The sequence below is a fragment of the Oculina patagonica genome, unplaced genomic scaffold, assembly GCF_052425735.1.
Source record: "Oculina patagonica isolate OP01 unplaced genomic scaffold, crgOcupat unplaced367, whole genome shotgun sequence".
NCBI lineage: Eukaryota > Metazoa > Cnidaria > Anthozoa > Scleractinia > Oculinidae > Oculina > Oculina patagonica.
The window spans coordinates 334-12,433 of NW_027558218.1; the positions used below are offsets into that span (position 1 = coordinate 334).

The window sequence follows — 12,100 nt, forward strand, 5'->3', positions numbered from 1 at the left end:
AGACTGCAACTCTGAAAGCGCTGCTGCACTTGTTTTTACAGCAGTATTTTCAGAGTTGTAGTCTGTTTGCTGGGTTAGTCTATTGTGCATCTTTCAAGGAATCAGTGAAGTGACAAGCTCATTATTTTCTCAAACTTACAAGACTTGATTCAAATTACTTGATTCAGGTGCAATTCTCGATTCTCACATGACGGTATTGAGTTGAGAATATAGAGATTGGAAAGAGACTGTCAACTTACATTTGCTTGGTACTGTGGGTGATTTGTAATCTTAATATAGCTAAGTATTGTGCTTCTTGTAAGCTATCGCTAGTTTTCTGATGGTTGCCATGACTGCTTCATATATCAGAATTGCCGCCCAAGCCTACAGATGAAAAGGAATTAAAGACTGTGGCAAGTGAAGTTGGTAAGAGATTCTGTTTGCACATCAAAAAATAACTATAAAGAAAATAATATTCAGTACTAATATATGACCAAAATTGTACCATGGGTAGCCATGATTCATTTCAGTGAAAAGAAAGGAAACCTTTTTGGAGCTTAGTATTTCAAGAGGTCAGTGCTTTGGTTTCCATAGCTCAAAGCAACTATAGTTGTACTGGTTCTCTCTCTGGATGGGATGCTAGTTTATTACAAATTTTGTGAGGTTTCCCCAATCCTGGGTGAAAAGAAGAGGCACTTTGGGAGTAAAGCATCTTGTCCAATAACACAGCACAATGACCCTGGCCAGGGCATGAACTTTAATTTTTGAATCAAGTCCTTTGCACTGACAATATATTTACCTCTGCATGTATTGCATGCCTATGAAGCTAGACAATTGAACTAGTTCTCTTCACGCATTACGTCCCTACATTTAAAACCAGGCCATAACATTTATACAGTCAACTCTCTCTAAAATGGACACTGTTCGGACTGGCTCTTTCTGTCCGTCTCAAAGAGAAGTCCATCTTATAGGGAGTTAAGTTACAGTAAAATGATAAAAAACGGCAGGGACGGGACCAACACCAGGTGTCTGTCTTTTAGAGGTGTTGACTGTACAGTGGCATATCATATCTCAAGGAAACTGCTTGCTTAACTTCCATTAACTTGTTATTCAGCACGAAAAAATGCCACTCAGTTAAACTTTGAAGTCTTTTTTCTCCCTTGTGTTTAGTTGAAATAATGTTAACTCATTCAATGGAAGACATTGGTCCTGCCCAGTCTGCAACAACCTCTGACCAAAAGGACAATGCAGACGAGTTTGCAGCTGCAGACATGGATGGAAATGATTTGACAGGTGGCAACTTAAAGATGCTGGCCCGTAGTCTCAAGGCACTGGCTCGAGATGAGGATAAACCTGAAGATGTTGATGTAGCTCTGGATGTGAGGCCCACTTTAATCCAGGCATCCAATCTTTTGGTAAGAGTTAGTGTATATTTATTATGCTTTAAGTCCCAGGAGTGACCAACATCCAATTTCTCCTCAAAGTATTGATGTACGTATAATGCCTCCATGAAAAACTACAAAAAGTCAAGGAGATGCTGTTGATATTAAAGTTAGTTATTAACATGTTGAGGTGTCATTGTGTCGAGGAAATGTTGGCAACTCATTCACCAGTTACAGTGGAACCTCGATATAACAAAGGGCCAAGGGACTGGCAAAATGTGTTCGCTATATCGAGGTTTCGTTATATCAAGGTTCTTTTTTCATATATTTTGCTATTACTGGGACAAAAAATATTGTTCGTTATATAGAGGTTTGTTAAATCAAGGTTCCACTGTACCAGTGACTATGTGTAAAAGGTTTGGCAAATTTTGAGTGAAAACATCTCTGTGTTTAATATTGTCAAAAATACACCAAGTTTGCTAGGACAAGTGCCTTAAAGAAGAAAAAGGTTATGAGAATTAATAAAATAATCACCAAAGAGAACTTTTTTCAAATTAATATAATTTTTTAACAAATTCTTTCAACAAATATTATAAGAAAATGTGTGGAGATAAGTCAGGAGAATTTGTATTTTAAAGATTAAGGACCAGACCTTATCTATTTTCTAAATTCCAATATGATCAGGAATCTGAGGGCCACAAATTTATCAGTTTCAAGACTAAAAGGGGGTTAAAATTTTTTCAAACTCGGAGCACAAATAAAATTTAAAAGCGTGAGATATTAATTTTTTTTTTAAATTTTATTTGCGCTCCGAGTTTGAAAAAATTTTAACTCCTTTAACTATGTATCCGGAGCAGGAAACCAATATTTTCAATGTAGTTTCAAGACTGTTTTGTGCAACCCTCCTTTACTAATTTCATTTTCTTTATTTATCCTTGTTTGTGTAACAAAAAGCTACTTATATCAGTATGGCTACTCTTCCTAGTTGGGATGCTAGTCAAAAGGAATAAGAGGTCTAAAAAACGATCTCCTGAAGTACTCGTTTTGCACGTTATCTGAACTTTACTGGGCAGAGAAGTATTGTACAATACATATCTTTTTTAACGAATCTTTGCTTCTGTTTGTTTTGCAGGAAGGCGATGGAGAACCAAGCAAACACAGATTCCGTTATCTGTCACTTGCTGTTCAAGGTGTTTTTGCTGTTCAAAGAGTGCGGAGGCTACAGGTATACACCTGAGGGTGAAACGAATTGCATTTTGTTAGACGAGTTCTAGTGGGATTTTCCCTTACAAAATTGAAGATTACCCAATTTTTCGGTTATTCACAACTGAGATGGCTCTTTCGATTGGTCGAGAACTTATCACGTGATATCCCTCAAAAGAGACAACTGACCAGCGAAACAACAGAGTGAACATTGGACTTGCATGTGATCCCATCGTGCGTTTTGAGACTGAGACAAATTTATACACCAGGCCCCTGTTGTTCAGAAGGGGGATAATGCTAACTGCTGGATAAAAATACTATCCAGTGGATAGCTTAATTTGTTTTGCCAACACTTATCCACTGGATAGCAATTTATCCACCCTTTTTGAACAACTGGGCCCTAGGTGGAAAGATGCATTTTAGATTACGCACACGTACAGTGGAATTCTGGTTTTTCCAACCTCCAAGGGAAATAAATATTGGCTTCAGAAACTAGGAGCTCGAGCTGAGTGAAGCATAGCAAATTCACGAGAAAATGCTTTTGGTTCAAGTTTTTGCAGCTCGAGAAATCGAGGGTTCAAATTGGGATTTCACTGTGTCATGTCCGAAAACACAACACAATGACTCCAGCCAGGGCTCTAACTAGGGCCACTTGATGTCTGTAGAGCCCAACATACTCACCATAATGTCACGGCGCTACTGCTCGAATGGTTTAACATTTAGCTCTTGTTAAAATGCTATCCCATTGCATTCTATTTCCAGGGACACATGGATGCAGTTCTGTGCTTACAGTTTGACAAGAGAAGGATTTTTACAGGTTCTGCTGACCGCACAGTACGGTAAGCTCAAGCGAGTTCTTCACATAGAGTACCTTATTATCGTGAATAAACTGCCCGTGGAAGTAACACTTTTTTCCAAAAAATTGTGTTATTAATTTCCTATAACAACTACAGATATGCTGGTTTCAAAAGCATTATTGTTTTACGAACCGTCTTGTTTCTTCTCCTATTATTTTTAGCTTAACAATCCTTTAATTTCTTCTGTTTTTTTAGAGTCTGGGATGTGAGAAGTGGACGAAGCATTCACAAGCTCAAAGGACATAAGGTGATTACTGATGATATGCATGTACGCCAAGAAGCCCGCCTAGCATGAGTTAACAGACGTTTCTATTTTCGCTCGATGTTTCCCCCGCTCGGGATCGGGAGACGTCGGAAAATTGACTCGAAAAATCCCCGACCAATGACGTAGCTCTACAGAGATCCGTGTAGTGTCTCTGATTGGTTGTTGCTCGGGTTTAAATTTTTGCGTGCAAGTAACAACCAATCAGAGATGCTTGACGGATCTCTGTTGTGTTACGTCATCAGAATGGAATGTTTCAAGTCGGATCTCAGACGTGTCTTCAACATGGGAAGAAATATTCTGACTCAAATGTTTGGTGGAACATCAAGACAACATGTTCTATTTGCTGACTGTCTTCATTCTCATTACCTGTATTTTTGACAATGGATGTTGGGAGAAATGAAATACTGATCATTCTTGGGAATTTCAGGACTGACTAGTGGTTTATACTTTGCAGGGTGGCGTGCGGTGTCTGCAGTTTGATGACGAAAAAATCATCAGTGGCTCATGGGATATGACTGTCATGGTTTGTGTGTTTTTGAGTCGTTTTTACTCAAAAGTTAAAACAATTAAGTAAAGACTGGATCCACAAGAATAAGAGTTAAGGTGACTCGATCGAAATAAATGACGTGCTGTATGCCTGTCAAGAATCATTAATAACTTCACCATTTCTGACTCGATTTCCCTGAAACTCTCGCATTGTACTCAAAATTTATCGAAGAATAATACGCACGTCAATATGTCGATGTAATGATCGCGAGTTTTGCGCGATGTTAACTTTATTGAACACACCTATTTGGATAAAACTGCCATTTACAGAAAACTGAGCGCTAAGATTTCGTTTAAACTACTGCACTTAGCTCATTATAACAACTTATTATGACTCTTTAAGTTGCCGAAAAATCGTCGGAACAGACACCTCGATACAATTTGATCATCAAAATATTAATCTCGGGTAAACTTCTAGGTTGGGAACGCTCCAGCACTTCCACATTTCGCCCAAAAGTAGCTAAAAGTACCATAACCAAAGACAAAGAAAGTTCAATGCATCAGTTTTGTTAGCTCCAAATCATATTCGGCAATTTGCATAACGTCAGCTGTAGAATTCACACAACAACATGGCCGTGTTCAAAAGAGAGTTGGAGCAGTGCTTCACTTTAAAACATTATTTCATCCAAATCAAGGCAGCTCCAGAAACGTAAAGCAGCGCAAAGTTTGTGTAAGATGTTCAATTAAATGTTCCGGTTTTTTTAATCAATTTTCTACGTTTTTTTTTCATGTTATTTAAAAAAAACGTAAATTCGGCGACCTTCCTACATTTTGACGCAAATGGCGAGTTTATAATATTTGCTCAAACTTTTTCATCGTTGTAAATAGCCGAATGTGATTTGGAGCTAACAAAACTGATGCATTGAACTTTCTTTGTCTTTGGTCATGGCACTTTTGGGCGAAATGTGGAAGTGCTGGAGCGTTCCCAGCCTCGAAGTTTGCTCGAGATTAATATTTTGATGATCAAATTGTATCGAGTTAGTGGGGCGAAACGAAGGAAAACCGGGCAGAAATCGTAGCGACGAAACGAACGACACAAGTATGGCGGACACAGTAGACGGCGTGTAAAAACACACCAAAGTGATTCCGAAGGTACTGCTCGCCGATATGGGCAGAAAAATACAAAGGTTTTTTTTTCTGCCCAATCGGGAGCCCGCATTCGGAGAGCCGTTTGGAAATGGTCTGGAGAGACTCGTTGCCCAGGGGCAACGAAGCTATAAATGAGTAGCTTGCGAATACAGCCGCCTCTCATTCACGTCCCGCAATGAGAGGCGGCTGTATTCGCAGGCTAATAAATGAGAAAACCATAGCCTTATTATAGTTAAAAGCTAGAAATAAATGAGATGAACTTTGAAAACTGTTCAGCCTAACAGTTTTCAAAAATCCATATGGCAGTCCGTTTTAATCCTCTTTAATTTTTGTCCATACGTCACTCAATTTTGTGGCTATATTTTTATGTCTAAGTTTGGCTGAAATCCGTGACATGTATAGCTTCTTTAACTAGAGTTTGAATTTCGCTCTCGTTTACCGCTAATGCCCGCGCGCTCCTGTCAACTCTTGTGGCCTCCAATTAAATTCGAACATGCTCAAATTTTTATGAAAAATGATGTCAACTTTCGCCGTACTGTCAACTCGAAAGGAAAGTGTTATGGCTTGTTACACCTAATTGCAATAAGGTTGTCATAGAAAAAAGGAAAAAGTCAAATAGGAATTAATTAAGCGCATTTTTGAAATTTATTTGTACAAATGGCCTCAAAATGCTTCAAAATACGAATAAATCAATTACATCTTGTTACAGCATAAAAATGTGGACTTAAAAAGTGCAGATAAAACTCTGTAAATGCTACCAGTTATGAAACTAAGCTAATTAATTCCTATTTACCTTTTTTCTTTTTTTACTTTTTCTATGACAACGTTATTGCAATTAGGTGTATGTTAACGAGTAAATGTACTTTTGTTGGCAAAGTTAAACAAAGGAACTTTCATCGGAAAGTCTAACTCCGCTGCAACTCTTACGGAAACTTTCCTTTAGCGAACAATCTTTATAAGGGCCGGTTAGTCCTTAACGAAAAGTCGTTATAAATAATAGTTTGCTAAGTTAGATTAGAGCATCAAATGGGCCGAAAAGAATCTTACAAAACAACAAGGATGGCTTAGACTAGAGAAAGCGAGACGAACTGAAATACGACCTATAAAACTGATAAAATTACTTTAAATTTTCCAATACAATCATCCGCGAGATAGCTTTTATAAAGGTCTCTTCTTGTTAACACGGTTGTGGGCATCTTTTACATGAACCTTCCACATACAGATACTTTTTGTCATAAAAAGTGAAGTCCTGTTTTCCACTCTACCAGGCTACCATTCTAATAGTAAATCTTTCCTCATTGTAGGTGTGGCATATCGTGAAGTTTAACAGACTTAAAGTGCTTTATGGTCACAAGGGATGTGTTTCATGTTTGCAGTTCAATAAAGAAATTTTGTAAGTAATGTTCAACCAACTTTAGCAAGTCCTGTTTCGCGTCACTTTTGTAAGTTATTTAGTGCTTAGTTTGTGTAAACATTTTTAAACCCTCTTAAGGTGGCTCGACCCAGTTTTTTTCTAGCGATACCTAACAACTTTGAAACCCTGATACTTAAAGGGATTGATGTCAATGACAAAACTACTACATCACATGCATTACACATAGACTGAACTTCAATATGATATAAATTTTTTGGCGATCAGAATAAATATCACGTGGCAATGACGTCACAGAGGGTTTTGCTCTGAATCGATTTTTAGGCGGTAACCGAATTTTCTCTCGAGATCCTCCACGCTACGTATACCTTGGGTGTTTGCCTTCATCTCAGTGGAGTTTCATCGAAATCTACAAGAGGAATTTTGAAATATCTTGGAATTTCTTTTTAGATGGTATAATTTATGCGTAAAATAAAGTCAAGACTTCATATAAAGAAATTTGCTTCTTTTTTTATGTTTAATGAGAGGATTTAGCCCCCATTCCTTTTAGAAATGTCCCATATACTACATCCAAACCTTTAGAAGAAAGTAGACTTGCGCGATTTCGAAATATATGAAGTTATCTAAATCGGAGTAGAGTTCAATGTTTAGCTCTATTTACCATTTTTACGGCTACTTTTGCAAAAAAGCGATTATTTCAAAAACCCGTCGATGAATTTTTTCCAAAATTTTTCAGGGTGAAAAATAATCAGTACACCACACAATCCCTAAATTTCATGCTCATTGAAAATGTCTAAGGTTGTCTAAACTAAACGCAACATTGAGTAAACATTGAAGCGATGTCGAAGTTTTGAATAATTTTGTGCTCTGGGATTTCCTTTTGTTTCGAGTTAAGCACAACATCGAATTCCTGTGCACCACGCGTGAAATGACTACGCTTGGCTACCTTCCGAAAGCTTTCCGAAATCTTTCCGAAATATGGAACAATGGAAAAGAAATTGTCACGCATTAGCTTTTCTTGTTGGGTCGACGTCTTGGCTGAGATAAAAGTTAAAAATGCCAAGAACAAGAAGATTAGGTTTTTTCTCGTATTGAAGTGCTGCCACTTCTTTCAGTTGAACTTAGAAATGCAACAAGTAAACAATCTTTTCTAATAAATACTGGACGCCAGATTCAGCTTGCTTATAATATGTGAAGTCTATTTTCTGTCCGTTTTACTTTTTTAAATGACTGAGGAGCCATAAAAAAAATAATCGGCTTTGAGTTTGGTGTTGTGTGACTGCTTTCTTCAGTTGGAAATGTATTCATTCATCCATTATTGTTTACTTGAACTCGATGAGAATATTACCATATTCCGAACCATTTCGGAAAGCTTTCGGAGGGTAGCCAAGCGTGGTCATTACACGCGTGGTGCACAGGAATTCGATAACAATAGGAAATCCCAGAGCACAAAATTATTCAAAACTTCGACATCGCTTCAATGTTTACTCAATTTTGCTTTTAGTTTAGACAACCTTAAATATTTTCAATGAGCATGAAATTAAGGGATTGTGTGGTGTACTGATTATTTGTCACCCTGAAAAAATTTGGAAAAAATTCATCGACGGGTTTTTGAAATAATTGCTTTTTTGCGAAAGTAGGCGGAAAATTTGTAAATAGAGGTAAACATTGAGCTTCACTATGATTCATATATTTCATATATTTCGAAATCGCGCAAGTCTACTTTCTTCTAAAGGTTTGGATGTAGTATATGGGACATTTCTAAAAGGAATGGGGGCTAAATCCTCTCATTAAACATAAAAAAAGAAGCAAATTTCTTTATATGAAGTCTTGACTTTATTTTACGCATAAATTATACCATCTAAAAAGAAATTCCAAGATATTTCAAAATTCCTCTTGTAGATTTCGATGAAACTCCACTGAGATGAAGGCAAACACCCAAGGTATACGTAGCGTGGAGGATCTCGAGAGAAAATTCGGTTACCGCTTAAAAATCGATTCAGAGCAAAACCTTCTGTGACGTCATTGCCACGTGATATTTATTCTGATCGCCAAAACATTTATATCATATTGAAGTTCAGTCTATGTGTAATGCATGTGATGTAGTAGTTTTGTCATTGACATCAATCCCTTTAAGTATCAGGGTTTCAAAGTTGTTAGGTATCGCTAGAAAAAAACTGGGTCGAGCCACCTTAACAGTGCAAGGTTCTTTTTCCTTATTCGAAAAAAGTTTTAAACTGCATAAAATTCTGTGAAGAATTAAGAACTTAAACCATCAGCGAAGATAATGTTGCGTCGCCTAGCAACTCAACTGATCAAGAAACAAAATAGTGTAAACAGTCATGCTTTGGATATCGGCCCTTTGTCATTTCATGTCTTATGCTTACTTTTAGATTCACGGGGTCACATGACCGTACCATTCGTATCTGGAGTACAGACACGTGGGAGTGCGAAGGTATCCTTGAAGGCCATGAAGGTACGTAAATAGAAATTGAATCAGCAAACGTAAGACAAAAATAACGTTAACGTCGTTTCTTGAGTATTGCGTGTTAATATCGGTGACATGAAAGTTTCTCTTTTGGACTTTCAGTGGGGGTGGATAAATTTGGAGGTTTTGTACCCCACTGATCTCTGTTTTGTATTTTCCTTCCTTTGTTTTCGTTCTTTTCCCGCCTTTACAAGCCAGAAAGGTTACCTTGTCTCTAAACAAGACAGTAATTTTGTCTCGTTTGTTAATATTTAGGTCCAGTCACAAGTCTTCAGTTAGATGAAGGGTATGTTGTAAGCGGCTCTGTTGATAGGTAAGAAACATTTTTACAAACAAACACGTTAGCGAATAAACTAGTTATCCTTAAGGTGGCTCGATACAGTTTTTTATGGGCCATACCTACAATTTACAATTGGCCTTTAAACGATCTTCCCTGACTCGGATCGATATGAAAATTATACCATATATTGGTTTTAGATTGAAGTTTACTTTAATATATATTTTAAGGTAATCGATATTTCCATGGCAACGATAAACTGAAAACCGCCAAATCAGTAAAACCTGATTTTTGCGTGAATCAGATTTGCCGCTTAAAAACTAATACCAGCATCTTAAACTATGATGTACTGCAAATAAAATATTTAAGAATTAAAAGATTCTGTATGTTTGATTTCGAATAAATCGCAAAAATGTTTCAAATCGTAGTTTTTGCACAGCGATAATAAATGAGCCGAGACACAAACACTGCGTAGACGAAGTAATCTCAAAAAACGGCAAAATGTGTATGTGTGCTTTGTTACCCGTGGTGGAGCTTTTTGTATTTCTCACAAAGGAATGTAGTGCACATTAATTTGAATATTTTAACACGATTTTATAAACCGTGAATTGTAACGCAAGTTTTTCGTCCATTCGAAGGACTCCTTTATCGTTTAATTTGAAAACGTTCCAGTGAATCAATGATAATAAAACTTTGCGACTAAATAGTTTACATAATCAAGTACGTGTGCTGAAAGTCTAAAGAAAATCTATCGAGCCGTTTTATAGATTTTTCAAAAAACGCTTAAAACCGAAAATTACTTAAAAATTACAATACGAGTGGTCGCAAGAAAAAAACAAATTCTAGGCATTGCGCTGTGGAAACTCGACAAAACTCTCACGACGTCGAAAGATAAGTTTAATACACATTTTGGCGTTTTTTGAGATTACTTCATCTAGGTAGTGTTTGTGTCTCGGCTCATTTATTATCGCTGTGCAAAAACTACGATTTGAAACATTTTTGCGATTTATTCGAAATCAAACATACAGAATCTTTTAATTCTTGAACATTTTATTTGCAGTACATCATAGTTTAAGATGCTGATATTAGTTTTTTAGCGGTAAATCTAATTCACGCAAAAAATCAGGATTTACTCATTTGGCGATTTTCTGTTTACCGTTGCCATGGAAATATCGATTACCTTAAAAAGTATACTAAATCAAATTTCAATCTAAAACCAATATATGGTGTAATTTTCATATCAATCCGAGTCAGGGAAGATCGTTTAAAGGCCAATTGCAAATTGCAGGTATGGCCCAGAAAAACTATATCGAGCCACCTTAAGTCCTAATTTCCACATTTGTAACTCCACTTCACTTTCATTTAGAGACTACTACAGATTTACAGAAACATGCACTTCAGGAAAAAAAAGAAAAATTTGCTTCCACTCATGTGTAACTGCAACAATATCATTTACCCAGTTTCCTAGCTTTGTGATTATTGTTTTGGCGTTCGATTGGTTCAAGACTTTATTGAGTTTTTAAACGTTTTGCTTCTTGTCATCTTGCAGGACTTTAAAATTATGGGATTTAGAGACTAGAGAGTGTCTTCGGACATTTGTTGGACATAGAGATGCTGTACTTGCCGTAAAGGTAAGAATTTAATTAATATATGATGTCTATCAATGGGACGGATTAACATTCACTGTGTCCCCAAAGGGACTATGTCACGGATTTTAACTGATTTTTGAGCTGCCAAAATTTATATTTGTGTCGCAGGAAACCTAAAAATAATAGACTATTTTTATTAAAAATTGCTATATTAGAGCACTGAAACTGTTAACGAGCATCTTTGGCTGCGGATGGCTCGGATGGAAACGGATTGTAATTTAAAAAAGGTGGGCAAACGTTTCCAAATTGTTTCCGCGCGCATAGCCGTAGCTTGATTTCTATCCACAAATTAAGGTTATCTATTCCTTTAGATGTTCAAAGATAATGTTTATTTAGGGTTTAGTTGCCTACCACTAATTTTAGAACAGTTTAGACCAAAAATCTGCGAAATCACCGTGACATAGTTCATCTTAGGTCTCCCGTTATGGCAGGCTCGAATGCAGTAAAAAAGTAAGAGGCAAATGAAGGCATTTCATTTTTCCCTTACTAGTGGCATGTGATATTGCTTTAACACCAATCAAACTTGTCTCTTTTTCCTCGTAGGTGCTTGGTAACCTGGTGTTAAGTGGCTCCGCGGACGGTATGATTATGTTCTGGAACCTGGAAACTGGTGAATGCGAGGTTGCTATTCAGGGTCACGAGGGCCCAGTCCACTCTCTTGATTACAACGATTATCAGCATTTCTTCTCGTCAGGAGGGTGAGAAAAGTTTATATCCACCCTTCAAACCATCGAGCATTTTTTCTCATTCTTTTCAATGCAGCACCAGTACATTGTTTTTAATACAGTTTCTTTCTTTAAATTACAGGGACCATTTGTTAAAGGAATGGGACATTAGTACTTGCACGTGTCTTAGGTCCTTACAGGGACACAAAGGGCCGGTGTTCTGTGTTAAGGTACGGTTTTGTTTCTTTATTTTTTCCCATTTATCTGCGTGCCTTTGAAAGGAGCTATGTCACAGGGATTTTGCAGATTTTTGATTGTTCTGAATTTG

The 12,100-nt window shown here is 37.0% G+C and overlaps 1 protein-coding gene across 1 annotated transcript; it reads left to right on the forward strand.

Annotated features, from left to right (window-relative positions):
* Positions 1 to 249: 249 nt before the first annotated feature.
* Positions 250 to 12,002, forward strand: LOC144640587 (uncharacterized; the record flags this gene model as incomplete). The annotated part of the gene is made up of 12 exons (XM_078499687.1): positions 250 to 405; positions 1,150 to 1,394; positions 2,494 to 2,586; positions 3,327 to 3,403; positions 3,617 to 3,668; positions 4,141 to 4,209; positions 6,626 to 6,714; positions 9,087 to 9,169; positions 9,437 to 9,494; positions 11,008 to 11,089; positions 11,651 to 11,805; positions 11,915 to 12,002. Coding segments are annotated over exons 2-12 (1,083 nt in total), but the record flags the coding sequence as incomplete, so codon positions are not given.
* Positions 12,003 to 12,100: the final 98 nt, after the last annotated feature.